Here is a 24,612-nt window from a genome sequence, read left to right as displayed (position 1 = left end):
CTCCACCTAATGTCTTAGGAAAAAAAAGAAAAAGAACTGATCTGAAATGAATCTAATTTAGCCTTTGGATCTAACTTCCAGTTTACAAGAAAAACAGAGGATAGCCGGCGCCATGGCTCACTAGGTTAATCATCCACCTTGCGGCGCCCGCAGCCCGGGTTCTAGTCCCGGTCGGGGCGCCGGATTCTGTCCCGGTTGCCCCTCTTCCAGGCCAGCTCTCTGCTGTGGCCAGGGAAGTGCAGTGGAGGATGGCCCAAGTCCTTGGGCCCTGCACCCCATGGGAGACCAGGAGAAGTACCTGGCTCCTGCCATCGGATGAGCACAGTGCGCCGGCTGCGGCGGCCACTGGAGGGTGAACCAACGGCAAAGGAAGACTTTTCTCTCTGTCTCTCTCACTGTCCACTCTGCCTGTCAAAAAAAAACAAAAAAAAAACAAAAAAAAAACAAAAACAAACACAACAACAACAACAAAAACAAAAAACAAAAAAACAGAGGATAAAGAATAAGCGTAATGCAAGGGGGCAGCTCTCTGGTGCAGAGGTTCAGACACTGACTGGGACACCTGCATCCCATATCAGACTGCCTGTTTCAAGTCCCATCTCTGCTTCCGATCCAGCTTCCTGTTAACGTGAACTTTGGCAGGCAACAGCTGTTGGCTCAAGTACTTGGGTTCTCTGCCACCACAGATGGAGTTCTGGGCTCCTGGCTTTGGCTTGGCTCAGTCCTGGCTATTAGGGGTTTTCTGGAAGTAAACCAGTAGATGGAAAATCTCTGTCTCTCTGCCTTTCAAATAAAATGAAAATAAATAAAAATATAGGTGAGGGGCCGGTATTGTGGTGTAGCAGGTAAAGCCGCTGCCTGCAGTGTTGGCATTCCACATGGGTGCCAGTTAGAGTCCTAGCTGCTCCACTTCCCGTCCAACTTTCTGCTATGGCCTGGGAAAGCAATGGAGGATAGTCCAAGTGCTTGGGCCCCTGCACACATGTGGGAGATCCGGAATAAGCTCCTGGCTCCTGCCTTCGGATTAGCCTAGCTCCGGCTGTTGTAGCTATTTGGAGAGTGAGGGGCCGGTGCCGTGGCTCACTTGGTTAATCCTCCGCCTGTGGCAATGGCATCCCATATGGGCACTGAGTTCTAGTCCCGGTTGCTCCTCTTCCAGTCCAGCTCTCTGCTATGGCCCAGGGAGGCAGTGGAGGACAGCCCAAGTGCTTGGGCCCCTGCACCCGCGTGGGAGACCAGGAGGAAGCACCTGCCTCCTGGCATTGGATAGGCGTAGCTCCGGCTGTAGTGACCATTTAGGGGGTGAACCAATGGAAGCAAGACCTTTCTCTTGTTTCTCTCTCTTACTGTCTAATTCTGACTGTCAAATTAAAAAAACAAAAACAAAAACAAAAAACAAAACTCTTTGGAGAGTGAACCAGCAAATGGAAGACCTCTCTCTCTGTCTCTGCCTCTCTGTAACTTTGCCTTTCAAATAAACAAATAAGTCTTAAAAAAAAAAAAAAGTGTTAATGAATGGTGCTGGGAGAGAATTGTTTTAAGTTAAAAAGGACCTGAGGACCTCGCCCAAACACAAAATGTCTATCTGTAAATAGACATTTTTCAACTAGAAAATTGTGAATATGGACCAGGTATTACTCATAAGAAATGACTTAATTGCTTAAGGCATGATAATGGCAGTTTTATAGGAAAATATCTGTTTTTAAGAGACATATACTAAGCCAATAGAAACACAAATACCATGAAGTCTAATTTACTCTAACATAAGCCAGTACATGAGGTACATATGATAGACTATTAATAACTATTAAATCTGCTTATGTGTACAAAGAATTCATTGCACTTTCTCTACTTTTGCTAGGGCGTGGAATTGTGATGAAATTAAAATCCTACATCTGAGAGGCTTGCTGTTCTACTGGATTGATCTTGCAAATTCCAGTCATAAGGGACCGGGAGTGGGTACACACTGATGCACGCATCTGTGCATGTGCACCCACACGAGCCAGGCAGGCAGATTCTCTTAAGTCTATCAGGAAATCCCGCAGTAATGTGGTTGCCTCTCCAGAGGTGAGCACAGGACTGGAAGTGAATTTCACCATATACTACACTTCAGTACTTTTTAGAAGATTTTGGTATTGGCGGCCGGTGCTGTGGCATAGCAGGTTAAGCTGCCATCTGTAATGCGGGCATCCCATATGGGTGCCAGTTCGAGTCCCAGCTGCTCCATTTCCAATCCAGCTCCTTGCTAATGCACATGGGAAAGCAGTGGTTAGGTCCCTGCACCCTCATTAGAGACTCAGATAAAGCTCTTGGTTCCTGGCTTCTGCCTGGCCCAGCCTCAGCTATTGCAACCATTTGGGGAGTGAACTAGGGGGTGGAAGCTCTCTCTCTCTCTTAATCCCTGTCTCTCCTCCTCTCTCTGTAATTCTTTCAAATAAATACATAAATCTTTAAAAAATTAGTAGTCTATACAAATAATTTATTGTCCATTAGTCAGTAGTCAATACTTCAGCATTGATAAGACCATGAAGAGTAATTCGACCAATACTGCCCTTCGAGAGATGTTGTACCTCTAGCAATGCAGTTACTAAGCAAATGAACTGAAATCGTGCTGAAACAGGAGCAGGCAGGCATTGTGGTCCAGCAGGTTAAGCCACTGAATGACTGGGACTCCTGCATCCCAAACTGCAGGGCTGGTTCAAGTCTTGGTTGCTCTGCTTCTGATCCACCTTCTTGCTAATGTACCCTGAGATGAAGCAGATGATGGCCCAGTTCCTGCTACCAACGTGGAAGACCAGAGTAGAGTTCTGGGCTCCTGGCTTTGGTCTGGCTATTGTAGGCATTTGGCAAGTGATCTAGAGTGACCTGGGGGATGGAAAATCTTTCTTTCTCTTGTTCTGCCTTTCAGATGAATAAAGAATGAAAGAATAAAGAAAGATGAATAAAGAAATCTTTAAAAAGTGCTAAAGCAAATATGTCAAGTGGATTCCTTTTGTACTGGCAGTATGAGTTACTACTTAAAATGTATGGAGTGATAACAGAACTGATGGTGTGGTATTTTCAGAATTTATCTGCTATGTAAGGAAAACTGGATAGATTACTCCTTGTAAGCAGGAGAATATAACAGATATCTATATATTTAAGATTTGTTGATTTATTTGAGAGGTAGAGTTATAGAGACAAAGAGAAAGGCCTTCCATCCACTGGTTGACTCCCCAGATGGCTGCAAAGACTGGAGCTGAGCCAATTCGAAGCCAGGAGACAGGAGCTTTTTCTGGATCTCCCACGCAGGTGCAGGGGCCCAAGCATTTGAGCCCTCTTCCATTGCTTTCCCAGGCCATAAGCAAAGAGCTGGATCGGAATAGGAGCAGCCAGAACATGAATTGGTGCCCACAGGGGCGCTGCAGGCAGAGGCTTAGTCTACTATACCACAGTGCTGGCCCCAACAGGTGTGCTTTTTATGCAATAGCAAAGGCAATGGTCATCTTTTAAAATTTCACATTTGGTCTTTCACTGAAGACAAATTATTTGTTCTTGAAAAATTATCTGTCAAGTTAAAAGGCAAAACATAGCTCAACTTTTCAAATACATATCTAATACAAGCAGACAGATTAAGCCAAAGGACACAGTCTAGTAACAGAACTTAATAAGTGACTTCTTGACATTTCTTCTCATATGTCCACAGAAATTTTTAAAAATCCTGTACCAATGGTTACTTTTCCCTCCCTTCTGCTCACTCAACATTACAGGCTGGAAGCAAATTGGTTTACCTTTAGCGTTTCGAGTGTACCATCTTCTTTGGCTAGGACGCTGCCAGTGATTCCCAAGATGCTCACGACGTTCACTCTAACCCCCGTATTACTGCTGTGGACGCCTGCTCTGCACAGTGTCATCAGCTGCTCAGGAGTCATGCACTGAGAGAGAGAGCACAGCATCAGCAGCCTTCAACTCCACTGCAGGAGCAAGTGCGGACAGGACTGACAGGAACCTCTTCTGCAGGTCTGGAGAGTGCACAATTCTAAGAGTGGCATTCACTGCTGGCAGGAAGTTATGTTTTCTAATCATACCAAAGACAGCCAGCAATTCTGGACTAAGAGGAGCCCTGCTCCTCTCTACAAGGGACTTCCTGTCCTTAGAGTTTCATTTGCAAACGACTCGATACAAACGTAAATGGGGTCATGTAGCTATAATAAAAATTGGCTGAGCATATATAAGGTAGTACAAGCATATGTTCCTCAAACCCTAAGAACAAATGGATAATTACTAAAGACTGTTAAAATCATTACATCTTGACTTCACATGGAAAAACTGAATTAAAATATGAATTTCCATGAACTTTCGGAAGTCCCCTGGTGCAGTGCTTCTGCTGTGGAGTGTTAATTCTGGGTTTAAGGGGTTTGAGCACACATTTTTGGTGCAGGTGTCCTCAGAGAATGTAAGTATTGTGTTCCCAGGCTATCTCCAGCAAGAAGCAGTGTGGCGCAGTGAGGAAGGGCTTGATCTGAAGTCCGTCACCCTGGTCCCAATTCTAGTGCACTTGGTGCCACTCAGGAACCCAGCAGAACTTAATCCAACCATGTTCCCAGTTTTCCATCAGTAACATGAGGATGATGAATGTATGCATCTCAGAGTTGCCATGGGGACTGAGAAATGCACATAAAACACTCACTAAGCATTAAATACCATCATTTGTAAAAAAACAAACAAACAAACAAACAAAAAAAACCAAAAACTGAACAGCTCCAAATCATTGAACTCCTTTCTGAATCATCTGCTCTACTACTGCCAACCAGCTAACAGCTAATGTGCCAGGTATCTCAGAAAACACTCTAATGACAAAAACTGCACAAATGACAGGATTCCTCCTGGCCAGGCCGCGGCTGCCGGGGACCACACCACCATGTTGCGTTTCTACCAGAGCAATTCACAGGAGCTGTCTGGGGTGCACAAGCCCACTAGGTAAAGAGGAAGCAAGGCAGAAAAGTTGTACGCCCAGTCTCCATGCTGTCACTCAGCAGGTCAAGCTGTAGACTTCCCCTCCCCAGAAAGCACTATGAGAGCCAGGGTTCTTCCAGCTCTGACAGTCTATGCTCACAGCCGCTATACAGCTATCCTGGGAATTTCCAGTCTTAAATTTCCAATCTTTATATATCAATTTTTTGGGGAACCGCTGCCTGCAGTGCCAGTATCCCATATGAGTGCTGGTTTGATTCCTGGCTGCTCCACTTCTGATCCAGCTCTCTGCTTGGCCTGGGGAAGCACTGGGAGATAGCACAAGTCCTTGGGTCCCTGCATCCACATGGGAGACCCGGAAGAAGCTCCTGGCTCCTCACTTCAGACCAGTGCAGCTTCTGCCGTTGCGGCCATTTGGGGAGTGAACCAGCAGATGGAAGACTTTCTCTCTCCCTCTGCCCTTCTGTAACTCGGCCTTTCAAACTGATATAGATATGACAGCTTTTTGATTGAGTTACCATTAACTGATCCAGTCCACTGGATCTACAGTAGAGGGCTTTCTGATCCTCCCCACAGCCATGGGGCAGCCAGGCACTATTAGCATTCTCATTTTGTAGACACTCCGGCCCAAACTTATGTTCTTAAAAAAAAAATCTCTAATATACAAAGATTTTTAAGTAACAATGAGTACATATTTATATGAAACACCTACTACATTTAACAGTAAGAAATCTAAGACATTCCCCTGAAACCCTAGAGCACAGCAGTTGGGGGAGCACTGCTCTGCAGGTGCAGGGACGAGGTAGAGAAGAAAGACAAGATCAGTGAAGAAAAGAAAGGCTAAGATCTGCAAGGGCAAGCCACTGGAGGGTCCCCTAGATGTGGGTCGGAGTCACCCAGAACTGTGACAGGGCTAGTGAGAACAACTGCACAGGGCGAGGGGTGCCCCAGGGGGAGAGCACGACCCACCCAAAAGTGGGTGGTGCAGCCAAATAATACGTTGATAACTGCAGCACTGTACAAAGGAGGGAGAATGGCCTGAACCATCAGCTTGCACCAGATCCGCCTGGAGGACAGGTTGGCCCCTCCTCAAGGCTTCTGCTTCAGGTCAGGGTGTGGCCCTGGAACACGCCCTCACATACCAGGAAGAAATCTGACAACAGACTCTGCTGGCTAGGCTGTGGCAAAACAGGTACTTCCAAACTCCACTGGTGGGGATGCAAAATGGCTCATACCTTAAGGATAAGACCACTGCAATACTTAGAAAATTACAAACCCATTCATTCTCTGAGCCAGCAAGCCCCCTCCAGGACTCTCTTCCTAAGACACAGAGACAAAAATACAAAACAACATGAAAAAGGTATCCTATCTGTAATAAGAAAAGACTGGAAACAATCCAAATATCCATCAATAGCAGGCAGGTTGAACAAATACGCAACATCTACACAATACAGTGTGATGAAGCTGAAAGAAGAAATGAGAAAAATCTTCACGTGCTCTAATGATCAATAATGGAAAAAAGAAAAGCAAGGTGCAGAAGCACCACTTTTAAGAAAAGGAGTGAAGGGTGAGCTCTGTGGCACAACAGGTTAAGCTATCACTTGGGACGCCCCACACCCCACACCTCCAGTATCAGAGTGCCTGGTTCTAGCCCAGCTACTCTGCTTTCAGTCCGGTTTCCTGGAAGTCTGCACATAATGGCTCAAGTATTTGGGTCCCTGCCACCCACACGGGAGACCTGGATGGAGCTCCAGGTTGCTGGCTTCAGCCTGGCCCGGCCCTGGTTGTTTCAGGCATTTGGACTAAACCAGGGGATAGTCTCTGCCTTTCCAATGAGTAAACAAACATTAAAAATAAGATGAAATACAAATATATACTTTTTAAGAATAAACAAATATGTATTTGCACATCCTCAAATAGAAAATATTTAAGAAGGATGATTGGCAATATAGTAGAAATGAAAGAATGGGAACAAACAAACCAACTTCTCTGATTCTGGGGAGGTTTTTTTTTTTTGGTTGTGGTGGTGATAAAAATATAAAGTCTAACATTTTAATCATGTTTTTTTTTGGACAGGCAGAGTGGACAGTGAGAGAGAGAGACAGAGAGAAAGGTCTTCCTTTTCCATTGGTTCACCCCACAATGGCTGCTGTGGCCAGTGTGCTGCGGCCGGCGTACCACGCTGATCCCAAGCCAGGAGCCAGGTGCTTCTCCTGGTCTCCCATGGGGTGCAGGGCCCAAGCACCTGGGCCATCCTCCACTGCACTCCCGGGCCACAGCAGAGAGCTGGCCTGGAAGAGGGGCAACCGGGACAGAATCCGGCGCCCCGACCGGGACTAGAACCCGGTGTGCCGGCGCCGCTAGGTGGAAGATTAGCCTAGTGAGCCATGGCGCTGGCCCATTTTAATCATCTTAAAAGTATTTATTTATTTATTTATTTGAAAGGCAAAGAGACAGAGACGGAGAGATTTTCCATCTGCTGGTTTACTCTCCAAATGCCCATAACAGTCAGGGCTGGGCCAGGTCGCAGTCAGCAGCCTGGAACTCCATCCAAGTCTCCTGAGTGTAAGGGACCCAAGCACTTGGGTCATTATCCACGGCTTTTCCAAGCACATTAGCAGAGAACTGGACTGGAAGTGAAGCAGCTGGGACTTGAACCAGCACTGATATGGGATGCCCGCATGGCAGGCAGTGGAATAACCCAATGCACTGTGCCACAACCAATTTTAATCATCTTCAAGTTACAGTTCAGTAACATGAGGTATATTCACATTATTATATGACCATCACTATCCATTTCTAGAACTTTCTCATCTTCCCCAAATGAAGCTGTACCCACTGAACAATGGCTCCCTCCTGCTGGTAACCACTGTTCTTCTTTCTCTGAATTTATCTCCTCCAGATACCTCCCATAAGTGCACTCTCACTACAGTTGTTTTTTTGTGATTGATTTACTTATCTTATGATAAACATCTTCTAGGTTTTTCTATGCTATACCATGTATCAGAATTCCATTCCTTTTTAAAGACTTAATAATATTCCATTATATGGATTTACCAATTTTTTTTTGAATTATCTTTTTTTCACAGTTTTAACTCTGTGTAAATATTTTATGTGATTAAAAAGTAAAATTAAGGGCCGGTGTTGTGGTGCAGTGGGTTAAAGCCCTAGCCCGAAGCACCAGCATCCCACATGGGTGCTGGTTCAAGTCCCAGCTGCTCCACTTCTGATCCAGCTCTCTGCTATGGCCTGGGAAGGCAGTGGAGGATGGCCCAAGTCCTTGGGCACCTGAACTATGTGGGAGACCTGGAAGAAGCTCCTGGCTCCTGACTTCAGATCGGCTCCGCTCTGGCCATTGCAGCCGTCTGGGGTGTGAACCAGTGGATAGAAGACCTCTCTGTCTGTCTCTGTCTCTACCTCTCCCTGTAATTCTTTCAAATAAATAAAATAATCTTTAAAAAAAAAGCCCAAACTGATACTTTATAATAAGTGTGCAGTGCATTTCTTCAGGTAACTTTAAGAAATAGTAATTTGCGGCTGGCGCCGGCACCCCAGGTTCTAGTCCCGGTTGGGGCGCCGGATTCTGTCACGGTTGCCCCTCTTCCAGAACAGCTCTCTGCTGTGGCCCAGGAGGGCAGTGGAGGACGGCCCAAGTCCTTGGGCCCTGCACCCCATGGGAGACCAGGAGAAGCACCTGGCTCCTGGCTTGGGATCAGCGTGGTGCATCGGCCACAGCACACTGGCCACAGCAGCCATTGGGGGGTGAACCAACGGAAAAGGAAGACCTTTCTCTCTGTCTCTCTCTCTCACTGTCCACTCTGCCTGTCAAAAAAAAAAAAAAAGAAAGAAAAAGAAAAAGAAAAAGAAATAGTAATTTGCACAACCCTAACGGGATATATTAAAATCAAGACAATCACAAAGAAACCTTATACTACATGCAATAGTGCTAAAATTATATTTTCAAACTATTAAATTCATTCTGTAGGATAAAGAATATAATTTTAATTTAAATAAGAAGCTACACTGCAGCACACAAAAGATGTAAAATATAATTAAAAGTAAAAACACCATATCTATTTAAGCTGGAAATATCAATATGAACTTATGGTTTATTTTCCTCTTCCTAAGAATTACATATTTCTTCAGCTATTTTAATTAAAAGGTTTAGAAGTGATGACAACATGGTAGGAAGTTTTAAGTACTTCAATATTCAATTTTTTTGTGAAAGAAATCAGGCCTTCCTGGATAAACAACTCATTCTAGGTTTTAAGCATGGAAAGTACAAGTTGAGCTTGGGACATCTTTCTGTGTCTGGAAGCAAAAACAAATAAACAAAAAGCCCTGGGGTGGGTTTTTGGGTTGTGAACTAGTGGATAAGAACTCTTCCCTTTATCTATCTCTCTATCTCTCTCTACTTTTCAAATGATAAACAAAAACAACCTAGAGTTTTGATGTGGGGTTCTGTCAAAGAGATATAGGAACCAATTACAGCAATTTCTACTGTCTAAGGTGGGATGATTTTTGCATCCGAGAATATGAGCGCACACTCTGAAACCGAGTGCATAATGATACCGAAAAAGAAAACCTTGCTGGTCATGTTCAGGGAGTGCTAGGACAACAGTTCACTGTCCTGGAAAAAATAATCAGAGAACAAGCATAAACCTACCCTATCTTTTTCTGCATGAACTCTATTTCAAAGCTACTAAAAATTGATGAAAATTCACATTTACAGATTCACAGCTGATACAGGTAAAAGAAGGGGCCAGCACTGTGGCGTCACGGGTAAAGCCACTGCCTGCAGTGCCAGCATCCCATGTGTGCGCTGGTTCAAGTCCCGGATGCTCCACTTCCAGTCCAGCTCTCTGCTACCGCCTGGGAGAGCGGTGGAGGATGGCCCAAGTTCTTGGGCCCCTGCGCCCACGTGGAAGACCTGGAAGAAGCTCCTGGCTCCTGGCTTCAAATTGGCTCAGCTCCGACCCTTGTGGCCAATTGGGGAGTGAACCAGCAGATGGAGGACCTCTCTCTCTCTCTGCCTCTCCTTATCTCTGTATAACTCTGAATTTCAAATAAATAAATGTTTAAAAGGAAAGACAAAATTGGAATTATCTCCACTCTGTAACCCCCTAATGAAATGATGGATCTAGGGAACCATAATCACTGGCTGCTAAAACCACGTGAACCAACTAATTAACCTCTAAATCACTATTTTATGGTTTATGATACAAAAGAAATACATATAGTGGTATGGAGTTTCTTGCCAAAAAATTATGATTAAGGCTGTAGATGTAATTCTCAGCTTGCAGGAAACATGGGACGTAGTAACATGCTAAACAAACAACATTTTCAATGACGGACTAACCAAATCTGATCGTAGGGAACATTTTAGAAAACAAAATGACACTTCTTCAATGAACAAAGGGTAAAGGGAAGGACAGCAGAGAAGGAAAATGTTACAGACTCTGAGGTTTAAGAATCTGTGAGTAAACTAACGCCACTATTGTGAATCAAAACTCAAGAAAGTGGGGCCTGCACTGTGGTGTAGCAAGTAAAAGTCCAGCCTGCAGTGCCAGCATCCCACATCGGTACCAGTTCGAGTCCCGGCTGCTCCATTTCCGATCCAGCTCTCTGCTGTGGCCTGCGAAAGCAGTGGAGGATGGCCCAAGTCCTTGGGCCCCTGTACCCGTGTGGGAGACCTGGAAGTAGCTTCCAGCTCTGTCTTTGGATCGGTGCAGCTCTGGCTGTTGTGGCCATCTGGGGAGTGAACCCACGGAAGGAAGATCCCTACCTCCATCCCGTCCCTCCTCTGCCTCTGTAACACTACCCTTCAAATAAATAAATAAATCTTAAAAAAAAAAAAAAAAAAAAAAAAAAAAAACAAACCTCAAGAAAGCTATTAAGAAAAAGATTTCAGAAACTAAAATATTAGGGCCAGCACTGCGGCAGGCCTGGTAAAGGCACTCACTGCCTGCGACACCAGCACCCAATATGGGCGCCAGTACAAGTGCTGGCCGCTCTACTCTGACCAGCTCCCTGCTCAGCTGGCTGAGAGAAGCAGCGGAAGACGGCCAAAGTGCTTGGGGCCTGTACCATGTAGGAGACCAGGAAAAGCTCCGACTCCTGGCTTCAGCCCAGCCCAGTCTAAGCTGTTGTGGCCATTTAGAGAGTGAGTCAGAGAATAGAAAATCTGTCAACCCCCATACCTCCCACCCTGTATAACTCTGCCTTTCAAATAAATAAATAAATAAATCTATTAAAAATAAAAAAACAAAATAGCAATCAAAAGTCATGTGTGAACCTTGCTCAAATCCTGATTTGACAAAAATGTTTTTTTTAAGACAATTTAAATACTTTTTTAAAAATGTATTTGAGAGGCAGAGTGGACAAAGCCACTGCCTACAGCACCAGCATCTCATATGGATGCCAATTCGAGTCCCAGCTGCTTAACTTCCAGTTCAGCTTCCTAATGCTCCTGGGAAAGTAGTGGACGATGACCCAAGTCCTTGGGCCCCTGTACCCAAATGGGACAGGTGGAAGAAGCTCCTGGCTCCTGGCTTCAGATCAGTTCAGCTCTGGCTGTTGTGGCCATCTGGGGAGTGAATCAATAGATGGAAGACTTCTCTCCCTCTCTCTGCCTCAGCCTGTCCCTCTCTGTAACAAATAAATCTTCCCCCCAAAATTAATTTTATCACATATATATATATATAAAGTATATTATAAAATATAATATTTATGGGCAAAATAATATGATTTGCTTCTCAAAATATTTTGTTTAATTGTTTTCATTTTACTTCAAAGGCTGAGAGAGAGAGGACAGACAGTTGGAGAGATTTTACATTTGCTAGTTCACTTCCCAAATACCTGCAACAGCCAGAGCTAGGCTAGACTTCAGTCAGGAGCCTGCAAGTCCATCTGAGTCTCCCATGTGGACAGCAGGGATCCTAGTATTTGAGCCGTTGGCTGGTGCCTGCTGGGTGTGCTTAGCAGGAAGCCAAACCAGGCACTCTGACATGGCATGCCTGCATCCCAAGTGGCAATTTAACCACTGCTCCACACACTTGTCCTTATCTGTTTTAATAGGATCCAGGAGACAGAAATGCAGAGAAGAATGAAACAGGAATGAGGAGACGCTGCCACACTGCTGAGGTTCAGTGATAGTGCATGTGGATTCACTGCATCAAGAACTTCTGCTCTGAGCAATGTTTGAAAATGTCCTTAGGAAAAAGTAACGGGGAGGCTGGTGCTGTGGCACAGCGAGTAAAGCCACTGCCTGCAGTGCCAGCATCCCATATGGGCACCGGTTTGAGTCCTGGCTGCTCCAATTCCGATCCAGCTCTCTGCTACAGCCTGGGAAAGCAGTAGAAGATGGCCCCTACACCCGCGTGGGAGACCTGGAAGAAGCTCTTGGCTCCTGGCTTCGGATTGGCACAGCTCCAGCCATTGCGGTCAACTGGAGAGTGAACCAGCGGATGGAAGACCTCTTTCTCTCTGCCTCTCCTTCTCTATGTAACTCTTTCAAACAAAATAAATAAATCTTAAAAAAAAAAAAAAAAAAAGGTAACAGAAGTGGTAAGGTAAGGGCTTTATCAGGTACAGGTGGACCACTGTGGAGGATCAGGAGGGGATGACTACAAATTCCTGAAATAAATTATTGACCACACACACATCACATCAATTCTATGAATGAAAAAAACCATGTTGCTGATGGAAAGGAAGAGGGAGAAATGTTACGCACTTCTGTTACTTTCTTACAAAGATGATACATTATTCTAGTAATAAAGACTTTTTAAAAAGCTAAGTAATGAATTTTGCCTCCACAATACAGAATCTTTGCCAGTCTCACATAAAAATTTAAAAAAATCTTACCTGAGAAATGTTCTTGGAGGCCATCGTTTGTAAAAGTGCCCTCAAGGCACTACTGACGGCTTCTAGGAAGTCAGCATGCTTGGCAAAATCTGAAACACAAGGAGTTACCACAAAACAGAAACATGAAATCTAAGATTTCTCCTGCTTCATCACAAGCTGTTTTGCAGAAAAAGAATCACGAGAATCAAAACATGCTAAATGTCAGCGTATGCTATTGATAAAAACCTTTCGTGCTTATGCCCAACTGTCTCCTAGCCCCCGTATCTCGTGTATGAAGACCACGGCAGCAAGGGTCTCGGCAGGGCAGCAGACAGTCTCCACTTGACGCGTGCTTCAGCACGTGACAACACTGAGCTGGCTCCAGAGGGAATTCAGCCTTTCGCAGAGCTCCACCACGGTGCTGGGCAGGCCTACTGCCTCCACCATGGTGCTGGGCAGTCATCCACCTCCTAAGTTAGCGTTTCCTTGTCAGTCCCAAGTCCAAGAACAGTTGCGTGTGGAGGGCTGGGCCATGCTGCCTCTCTGTGCTTCTCACTGACCCAATTTTCCCTTCTCACGCTTGTACATCTTCATTCTTCTCTGACCTTTCTTTCCAACTGGACAAACAGAACAGCAGCAATGAACAACTACGCCAATACTGCCACACCTAAGGATTATGGTCATTCAGGTGTGTAGGCTCCCTAACCCTTTTTACTGGGAGGGAAAGCAATTCCCTTGGTGTGCTGGAGCATACATTCCAAAAATAGCCACAGCCATCTGCCACTTCCCATGAAGCTGTGGAGTCTATTTCTCCACTCGGTGAACCTAGGTGGGACTTTTGTGACTTCTTCAACCAGACACAGGAAGTGACTGACAGGAGGGGTCAGGAAAGGCAGCAGGACTTCTACCCGACTTGTGTGTGCTGTTTCTGGAATCCAGCCATCACATTACGAGGAAGCAGAGGTCACTTGTGGGTGCTGTGCCCGACAACCTCAGGGCTGTCAAACATGCCAGCGAGCAAGATTCAGACGATCCCAGCTCCCGGCCTCTGAGCTTGCCCACAGGACCTAAACCTGCACTTCTCAACCTCAGCAACATCAGCAGTCTGGAACAGCTCCTTATTTGCTGTGGGTGTGCAGGAGTTTCCTCAGCATGGCAGGATGTTGCATTTTGTTTTGTTTTTAAAATTTATTTTATTTGTTTGAAAGAGTTACAGAGAGAGGGAGAGACAGAGAGAAAGGTCTTCCATCCACTGGTTCACTCTGCAAATGGCTGCAACAGCTGGAGGTGAGCTGATCCGAAGCCAAGAGCTTCAACTGGGTCTCCCATGTGGGTGCAGGGGCCCAAAGACTTGTATGATCTCTCTGCTGCTTTCCCAGGCACATTAGCAGGGAGCTCAATCAGAAGTGGAGCAGCCGGGACTCGAACCAGAGCCCACGTGGGATGTCGGTGCTGCAGGCTGGGGCTTTAACCTGCTGAGCCACAGCGCGGGCCCTGGATGTTAAGTAGCATCCCTGGTCTCTACCCTCCTAGTGCCAGCAGCAACCTCCAATTTGCAACAACCCAAAATGCCTCCACTGAATCCTGCAAATATCCCCGGGGGAAAACAAGGCAGCAAAACTCCCTCTAGTGTTTCCACAGCCCTAGACAGTGTGGAAGAGAGACAAACATCTCCACTGCACCTTGTCTGAACTCCTGACCCAGGGAATCTGTGGGAAATAATAAATAAATAATGATTGTTATTGTTTTGAGCCACAATTCATTAAACAGCAACAGATATCTTGGCTTCCTGCCCTGACTTGTCATGGAAGGACACTGGAGAAGGTCTGTTTTAATTTTATTTAGAAAGAGAAACAGAGAAAGAAACAGAGAGATCGTCTATCCACTGGCTTGCTTCCCAAATGCTCCCAATATCAAGGGCTGGGCGAGGCTGAAGCCAGGAGTCCAGCATTCAGTCTGGGTCTCTTCTGTGGGGAGTAAGGATTCAGATATTTGATCCATCACCTGCTGCCTCCCAGGATACACAACAGGAAGCTGGACTCAGAGTGCAGCTGGGACTCGTCCAGGCACTCTGTTACGGGACGCAGGGATCCCACACAGCATCCTAACCTCTGCGCCCAAAGCCTGTACACTGTATTGGCTTTGATCCCTTCTTCTTAGATTGTTTGGTGCAAGAGGGGCAGCTTCTGCACAAACCTAATTAAGACTCATACTTTTTGGCTTTCTCATTTTCAGATATACTTGTATATTATATATCAAAGCAAAGTGTCCCTGTATTTGCCACAAAACAGGTAAGAAGTCTTTAGGATCAGGCAGACCTGGGATGGAATCCTGCATCTGACATTACCCCATCTCACTTAATTTTTTTTTTTTTAGAAGTTTTATTTACTTATTTGAAAAGCAGAGTGACAGAGAGAGGGAAATACAAAAGATCTACATTTGCTGGTTTATTCCCCAAATGCTCACAACAGCTGGAACTGGGCCAGGTCAAAGCCAGGAGCCAGGAACTGAATCCATGTCTCTCATGTGGGTAGCAGAACCCAAGTACTTAAGTGATCACCTGCAGCCTGCCATGTACTTGAGCAGGAGTCTGGAATGCAAGTCAAGGCAGGACTCAATCCCAGGGACTCGAATATGAGACAAGGGCAACCTAAGCAGCAGCTTAACACACTGCACCACAATGCTCCCAACCCCTAAATTCATTTTAGTCTCTGCTACAATATTAACTCCTCAGAGAGGTCTTTCCATACTAACTTAACATAGCATCTCATACCATTCTTTCTTTTCTTTTAAAAAGTGTTTCTGGGGGCTGTATTGTGGTGTAACAGGTTAAGCTGCCACCTGCAAATGCTAGCATCCCACATGAGCTCCAGTTCGAGTTCTGGCTACTCTACTTCTAATCCAGCTCCCTGCTAATGTGCCTGGGAAAGCAATGGAAGATGGCCCAAGTCCTTGGGCCACTGCACCCATGTGGGAGACCTGACTCCTGGTTTTGGCCTGGCCCAGCCCGGGCTATTGTAGCCATTTAGGGAGTGAATCAGTGGATAAAAGCACACGTGCACTCTCTCTCTCTCTCCAAATCTCTCCTTCTCTCTCTGTAACTCTACCTTTCAAATAAATACAATAAATCCTGAAAAAAAAGTTTTCTGACATTTATTTTTATTTGAGAGGCTGACAGAGCAAGAGAGCCATCCACTGGCTCACTGCCCAAATGCTTGCAACAGCAGGGGCTGGGCTAAAGCCAAAACCAGGAGACGAGAATACAATCTAGTTCTTGCACGTGGGTGGCAGGAATCCAACCACCCGCTGCCTTTCAGAGTCTGCATTAGCAAGAAGCTGGAATCAGGAACCGGAGCCAGAAATGAAACCAGGCACTGCAATGTGGGATGTGGGAATCTTAACTGCGAGGGTAAACACCTGTTCTCTGGGGCTAGCGCTGGGGTGTAGCAGGTAAAGCTACCGCTTGCAGCTCTGGCATCCCATATGGGCATGGGTTTGAGTCCCTACTGCTCCATTTCCAATCCAGCTCCCTACTAGTGCACCTGGGAAAGCAGTGGAAGATGGCCCAAGTCCTTGGACTCCTGCACCTGTGTGGAATATCCAGAAGAAGCTCCTGGCTCCTGGCTTTAGATTGGCACAGCTCCAGCCATTGTGGTTGGAGAGGAAGACCTCTCTCTCTGTCTCTCCTGTCTAATAAATAAACCTTAAAAACAAAACAAAAACCCTGCTTCCTGTATTTTTTCTTCATAGCCAAAACAGTGTAAACTATTTACTTGCATTAGAATGCAAGCTCCGTGAACATAGTGACCCTGCCCATCCGATTCACACCTGCATCCCTAGGATCTGGAACAGCATGTGATATGAAGTGATGCCCGATAAATAGGTGCTGAAAGAATGAACGACTTTGAAGAGGTTCTTTGACCTCTTTACATCTCAATCTCTGCATCAGGAAGATGCGGTAAAAAATGCCTTTTATGAAGCCTGGTAATTAACAAACACTCAAAAATTGGTGCGAGGGGCTGATCTTATGGTACAGTGGGTTAAGCTACTGTCCCATATAGGAGCACTGATTTGAGTCCCAGCTGCTCTGTTTCTGAGTTAACTCCTTGCTAATGTACCTGGGAAAGCACCAAAAGACAGCCCAAGAACCTGGGTCCCTACCATCCACATGGGAGTCTGGATGGAGTTCCTGGCTCTTGGCTTTGACACATTGCAGCCCCAGTTACTCCAGTTACTTGGGGAGTGACTCAGCAGATGAAGCTTTCTATCATTTTGTCTTCCAAATAATTAAAATAAATCTTTTTAAAAAATTGGTGTGAAGTGGGACCAGCGCCGTGGTGCAGCAGGTTAATGCCTTGGTCTGAAGTGCCGGCATCCCATGTGGGCGCTGGTTCTAGTCCTGGCTGTTCCACTTCCAATCCAGCTCTCTGCTATGGCCTGGGAAAGCAGTAGAAGATGGCCCAAGTCCTTGGGCCCCCGCGCCCATGTGGGAGACCGGAAGAAGCTCCTGGCTTCGGATCGGCACAGGTCCAGCTGTTGCAGCCAACTGGGGAGTGAACCAGCAGATGAAAGACCTCTCTCTCTTCTCCGCCTCTCTTCTCTCTGTGTAACTCTGAGTTTCAAGTAAATAAATAAATCTTCAGCAGGGAATGGCCTAAGTGCTTGGACCTTTGCACCCAGGTAGAGACCAGGAAGAAGCTCCTGGATCCTGGCTTCAACTTAGTCCAATTCTACCTGTTGCAGCCATTTGGGGAGTAAACCAGTGATGGAAGATGGATTTCTCTCTCTGTTTCTACCCCTCTCTCTGTAATTCTGACTTACACATAAATAAAATAAATCTAAAAAAAAGTTATCGCTTTGGCTCTGAAATGTGGTATTTGGTTAAAGCTCTAAATGCAGTCCAAAAATTCACAAATTGCACATAAACTTGATTAAGCCAACTATGTTCCTAAATCTGCATGTGAAATATTTGAAACTTTTATAACTTAAATAAAGCTAAAAATAAATAAATAAATAAAAAATAATAATGCTCAGAAAAAAAAAAGATTTAAGCCAAATTATATTAGAAAGAATGAACTCAATACCAACAAAACATATTTCAGAAGGGCTTTCTGCCCTTCCTTCTTAGGAATCAACCATTGCCTGAGGTTCAAAAGCTAACCTATACTAACATTTCTCATTATGTGCCAGATTTTCCCCAAAGGCAAAAAATTGGGCAATTTTTACTTTTTACTTAGTTCACATTTCTGGTCATTTATCCCAATTTTGGAAAGGACTCCAAACCACTGTGCCTTTTTGCCAAACTCTCAGCAAAAGGTCAATGGATGTGGTATTGTCAAAGAAACTAAGTAAATGTCAAAAGAACTACACAAGGGAGGAGGTGCCAATGCCACCCCCTCCCCCTGCACCAATTCTGACAGCAGAAGGGCTGTAACAGGCCTGGCACAGAGGACATCAAGCAGATCACATTTCGGTGACTTCTGCATGTTTATTTTCAGTATTCTGATAGGGAACGGGAAATATATCCCAGAATGGGACACTACCATCGGAACTGCAACAAGAAAGACCTTTCTAATTTCTAAACACTGGAGAAATGGAGACTCATACATAATTTAAAAACTTGGAGCAAAACAACAGACGTGCTTCAATTTGAAAACATAACATTGCTGAAAAGCTGATGTCTGGAAAACCAAGTCTTCGATGGAGACAAAGATAAAAAGCATTTGGAATGCACATAAAACTTGATTAAGCCAACAAAGAGATTCTAATGAAAACTTTCTTGTTATCCCTGATGTAACAGTATGAACACGGGATCTTCAAAGTTTGTAGAAGCGAGTATTTTTGAGCTGGAGCTGCTCCACTTCCACTCCAGCCTCTGCAGTACGCATTGGAAAGCAGTGTAAGATGGCTGAAATGCTTGGGTCCCTACAGCCCACATGGGAGACCCAGAAGGAGTTCCAAGTTCCTGGTTTCAGCCCTGGCCATTGTAGCCACTTGGAGAATGAACCAGTAGGTTGACTTCTTTTTCTGTCTCTCCCTGTCACTCTGCCTTTCAAATAAATCACTCTTTTAAAAAAGGCTGGGGGGAGGCAGCTGGCACTGTGGTAGAGTAGTTAGGCCTCACCTGCAGCACCAGCATCCCGTGTGGGTGCCAGTTCCAGTCCCAGTTGCTCCATTTCCAATCCAGCTCCCTGCTAATGGCCTGGGAAAAGCAGTAGAGGGATCTGAGAAAGCTCCTAGCTCCTGGCTTCAGATCAGCCAGCCCAGCCCCAGCAGTTGTGGCCATTTAGGGAGTGAATCAGTGGATGGATGACCTCTCTCTCCTGGTTCACTCCCCAAACAGCTGCAAGGGCCGGAGCTGGGCTGATCCAAAGCCAGGAGCCAGGAGCTTATTCTGGGTCTCTCACATGCGTGCAGGGGTGCAGGGGCCCAAGGACTTGGCCCATCTTCTATTGCCTTCCAAGGCCACAGCAGACAGCTGGATCGGAAGTGGAGCAGCTGGGACTCGAACCCGTGCCCAGATGAGATGCCGGCATTGCAGGCAGTGGCCTCACCTGCTACACCACATCGGCAGCCCCACAAGGTAAATTTTTTGTAAAGATTTATTTATTTATTTTAAAGGCAGACAGAAACAGACTGACTTTCTACACATTGGTTCACTCCCTAGATGACTGCAATAGCCACATCTGGGCCAAGCTGAAGCCAGGAGTCAGGAACTCCATCCTAGTCTCCCACATGGGTAGCAAGGGGCCCAAGTACTTGGGCCATCTTCCACTCCCTTCCCAGGCACATTAGCAGGGAGCTGGATCTGAAGCAAAGCAGGCAGGACCTGAAACAGCAATCTGATATAATAATATAGGATGCTGGTGTTACAACAGCAGCCTCATCTGCAGCAACACAACACTGGCTCTCACCAGCATTATCTTTTTTTTTTCTTCCTTTTTAAAGATTTATTTATTTAGGGGCTGGCGCTGTGGAGCAGCAGGTTAATGCCCTAGCCTGAAGCGCTGGCATCCATATGGACACTGGTTCAATACCTGGCTGCTCCACTTCTGATCCAGCTCTGGGCTATGGCCTGGGAAAGCAGTAGAAGATGGCCCAGGTTCTTGGGCCCCTGCACCCGGAAGAAGCACCTGGCTTCTGGCTTCAGAATGGCGCAGCTCTGGCCATTGCACCCAACTGGGGAGTGAACCATCGGATGGAAGACCCCCCCCGCCCCGCCTCTCTTCTCTCTGTGTAACTCTTTCAAATAAAATACATAATTCTTAAAAAAATTAATTTATTTGAAAGTCAGAGATAAATCAATCTTCCATCCAATGGTTTACTCTCCAGATGGCTACAACAGCCAAGGCTGGGTCGGGTTCAACCAAAGAGCCAGGAGTATCATTTGGGTTTCCCAGGCAGGTGCTAAGGGCCCAATCACTTGGGCCATCTTCCACAGCTTTTCCCAGGCCATTAGCAAGGAGTTGGATTGAAGTGGAGAAGCCAGGGCATGAACCAGTGCCCACAGGGGATGCCAATGTCATAGGCAGCAGCTTTATCTGCTATACTACCATGCCATTCCCAAGCACTATCTTTTAATTCCATTTTTTTGGGTAAGTTTTGAGATGGCTAATTTCTCAACTCTCGGATCACTGATAGGCACAGCTCACTGATCAAAAACTGTGGTTCTTTGGGGACAGCACTGTGGTATAGCAGGTTAAGCCACTGCCTGCACTGCTGGCACCTCATATGGGCGCCGGTTTGAGTCCTGGCTGCTCCACTTCTGATCCAGCTCCCTGTTAATGTGTCTGGGAAAGCAGCGGAAGATGGCCCAAGTGTTTGGGCCCCTGCACCAACGTGGGAGAACTGGAAGAAGCTTAGGGCTCCTGGCTTCAGTCTTGGCCAGACCTGGCTGTTGGAGACATTTGGAGAGTGAATCAGCAGATGGAGGATCTCTCTCTAACTGCCTTTCAAATTTATTTGGAAGTTGGAGTTACACACAGAGAGATGGAGAGGCAGAGAGATCTTCCATCCACTGGTTGACTCTCCAGTTGGTTGCAACAGCTGCAGCTGTGCCGATCCAAAGCCAGGAGCTTCCTCCAAGTCTCCCATGTGGGTGCAGGGGCCCAAGGACTTGGGCCATCTTTTACTACTTTCCCAGATACATTAGCAGGGAGCTGAATTGGAAGTGGAGCAGCCGGGACTCAAACTGGTGCCTATATGGATTGCTGGCACTGCAGGCAAGCGGCTTCACCAGCTACACCACAGCGCCGGCCCCATAAATAAACCTTAAAAACAAACCGTGGTTCTGGCACCTGGACAGAAGCCAGGAAGTAGAAGTGCCCAAGTGAGAGACCCAATTCAGGCTTCAGCAGCTGACCAGGGCCAGACAGATCAAGGTCAGAACTCAAGGGTCCTGTATATTCTCAGTTCCTGCTCTCAGCTCGGTCCCTTTCTTCCTGCCTCCCTCCAGCTCAGTGTCCTCGCATGAGGGCCCCTTTCCCTTCTGGCCACAGCTCAGATGTCACAAGCTGGGAAGAGTACGACAGGGTTGACTCAGCCCTCACCTCAGGAGGTGACTCTCCAGTCCCCCTCAACAGCAGTGGAAGCTGGGCTGGAGGTAGACACCCCAACGGGAAGGTTGGGGGACTTGACTGCCCCTAAACAATGACAGCAGGTGAGCATGCACCCACGTGTTGATGCATCCTCACATACACAGAAAGCATACTAAATTTCATAATGATTTAGAATTGCGTTTTGGCATTAAAATGTAAACAAGTTGGACAGGGCTGTATGATCCTCAGTCATTTCCCTCTCAAACACGGTGACACAGGAAAGCCATTAACCCCATCCTCCCCACCAAATTCTCCAGTCACAGGCCACACTTTGTAGAACTCGGACTATGTTACTCAATATATCCTAATGTTTCGGACTGTATTAGAAAATCATCTCTAAATACTGGATCAGCAATTATCCTTTATCAAAATTTCCTTCTTGTAAGAAAATTTACTGTTAACCTAAAATAAGCAACGGCTGTAATACTTTTTGATATGCTTCCCGTCTCGCTTTTTCCGAATGCCAGTGTCAGGCACAAAGGCCACACACAGGATACGAGGAAGGGTCCTGATCAACGGGGACAGTCCGGGAGCACTTTAATACCCTTCTTTCTCTGTAACAACTTTTCTCCTATCATTTGCAATGCAAGCCTAATGCATGTGGAAGGTCAATTCAAATTACAAATCCCTGGAGGCAAGAGAGTCCACACCATCAGATGAATGAATTTAAGACTGCTGGTGGGGGCTGGCGCTGTGGCTTGGTATGTTAATCTTCTGCCTGTGGTGCCGGCATTCCATATGGGCAGCAGTTCGAGTCCCAGCTGCTCCAATTCTGATCCAGCTCCCTGCTTATGTGCCTGGGAAAGCAGTGGAAGATGGCCCAAGTGCTTGGACCCCTGCATCCGCATGGGAGACCCAGAAGAATCCTGGTTCCTGGCTTTGGATCTAGCTCTGGCTGTTGTGGCTGTTTGGAGAGTGAACCAGCAGACAGAAGACTCTCTGTCTCTCCCTCTCTCTGTAACTCTGTCTCTCAAATAAATAAATAAACCTTAAAGACAAACCAACAAAACACCCTGCTGTTCTAACAGCGTCTTGTCCCCTGGGTATCCTTGGTATCTATAAAAACAACATCATGGCTCTCAGGACACAGGAATGTGCTCTTAATCTTGCATCTTGTCACATTTCTGGATTTAACAGAAAGATTATGTCAAAAATAGCCACAAAACTGAAATCAATTTAAAATCAAAACAGTTGGTTACATTTTCCCACAATTCAAAACTACCCAGTATTTCTCTGGTGCTCAGTGTGGCACGACCTTTCTTGGGGTCTTTAATGAATGTGCAAACCTCAGGGCCCACACACAGGCAGCTGAATGGGGGAAACAGACCCAAGTGTTTTCCCTGTAGTACAGGCACACAGCATGTGCATTAATTTCAAGTCAAATAAACTCTTCCCACTGCTGGCTGTGGACAGACAGGGCTGAAGTACCTTGATTAGACTTACAGAGAAACAGCTCAGAAGCAAGAGATGGCAACTTGTAAAGAACTCGGGCTGACAGCGATAACTCATGGCTGGGCAGGTGCTGGAGGCAGTAAGTCACGTGGGCAGGCCCTGCTCCCCAGGGGTGCTGGCTGTGGACTCCCTGACTTGGCTCTGCTCCCTGCCTCCCCCCAGGAGTGGGAGGATGGAAGTGGGGATGAGCAATAGCAGCTCTCCCCTGCCCCACCCTATGGACATCTTGCTGGGCTGGTGGGAGCCAGAGGCCAGATGTAGGGGAAAGCTCCTGTGTTCCTATCATGCAGATTTCTTCCAGGTTCTAAGAAGACTGGGAAAGAAACCAGAAACTGCAGTTGTCAACTGGCCAGCTCAGTCTAGAGCAGCCACCTGTGTACTCCTGTGCTTGTCCAGTCCTGGCCTAGGATGCAATGAGGCCAGCGCTGCTCCTATCCTGACCATGACCTCTCTTAGGCATGGCTTTCATGTGACCATCCTAGCCAATGAACACACACACAGCCTGGGGCGCCTGGAAACACCTCTGAACTGACCAGTGCAGATGGGTGGGAGAGGCAGGTCAACAGCCAAATATGGGTTTCTGAACATTTATTTACTGAGTAAAAAAAAAATGACAGTGACAATTTTAGAACATCTAAGAGTTTAGTTCTTGGATTTAATGTTGTGTCTGAGAAGGATAAATGGTAAACAGTTAGCAAAGATACATATGGATACTCCGGATACAGTGTATATGACACTAGAGTTAGATATTTGCTCATGAGGTTCTAAAGTTAATGGAGAAAGCAAACTTTTCAAAGATTCTCCATCTGAACTGCTGACAGAAGAGCAGATTCTCATAATCAGTCTCACCCCAGGAATACATGCAGAGTAACAGAGAATTTTCCTATACTATACAAGATATTTCTTTCTCTTCTCTCTCAGTCTCTATCTTAAATATTTATATTTTTGAGAGACAGAAAGAGACAGGGAGCTTCCACCTGCTGACTCACTCCCCAAGGGCCTCTAATAGCTAGACACAGGCTAGGCTGAAACCAAAGGCTGGGATCTGAATCCTGGTCACCCACACTGGGAAGGAACCTAAGTACCTGAGCCACTACAACTGCCTCCCCCTATCGCCAGGAAGCTGGAACGGACAGTAGAGCCGGGACTCAACCATCAGCATTCTGATAAGAGATCTAAGTGTCCCAACTCAGAATCTTAACTCCTAGGCCAAATGCTCATCCTCACTCTGTTGTTTTTGGTTTGAGTGCCCTTAATTTAATTCAATCAGGTTAAATGGTATTCTACCATATGAATTATGAAAAATACGTTAGAAGAACATGTATCAAATCCTGTAAAGCCAGATCACTTAAAAAGAACGGCAGGGCAGGTGTCGCGGCGTAGTGCGTAAAGCTTCTGCCTATAATGTTGGCATCCCATATGGGTGCCAGTTCATGTCCCAACTACTCCACTTACAATTCAGCTCCCTGATAATGGCCTGGGAAAGCAGCAAAAGATGGCCCAGGTCCTTGGGCCCCTGCCACCCATGTGGAAGAACCAGATGAATCTCCTGGCACCTGGCTTTGGCTTGGCCCCGTCCTAGGCATTGTGGCCATTTGAGGGAGTGAACCAGTGGATGGGAGATATCTCTGTCTCCTCTCCCTGTAACTTTTTTTTTTTTTTTTTTTAAGATTTGATTTATTTGGCCGGCGCCGCGGCTCAATAGGCTAATCCTCCGCCTAGCGGCGCCGGCACACCGGGTTCTAGTCCCGGTCGGGGCGCCGGATTC

General features: G+C 46.2%; 1 protein-coding gene across 3 annotated transcripts in view; it reads right to left on the bottom strand.

Moving 5' to 3' along the window:
* Positions 1-24,612, bottom strand: part of HEATR3 (HEAT repeat containing 3) — an 86,943-nt gene that overhangs the window by 39,918 nt on the left and 22,413 nt on the right. For 2 of the 3 annotated variants that reach the window (XM_051833897.2, XM_008275057.4), the window contains exons 12-13: positions 12,817-12,905; positions 3,771-3,914 (exon numbers count right to left, since the gene is read on the bottom strand). In XM_051833897.2, coding sequence (XP_051689857.2) covers positions 3,771-3,914; positions 12,817-12,905 — 233 coding nt within the window. The remainder of the gene's footprint in view (positions 1-3,770; positions 3,915-12,816; positions 12,906-24,612) is intronic. The other variant, XM_051833898.2, reaches the window with a different exon arrangement.

The sequence above is a fragment of the Oryctolagus cuniculus genome, chromosome 18 (assembly GCF_964237555.1).
Source record: "Oryctolagus cuniculus chromosome 18, mOryCun1.1, whole genome shotgun sequence".
Lineage (NCBI taxonomy): Eukaryota > Metazoa > Chordata > Mammalia > Lagomorpha > Leporidae > Oryctolagus > Oryctolagus cuniculus.
Note: the sequence above shows the minus strand (reverse complement) of the source record. Positions and strands in the feature narration are given on the sequence as shown.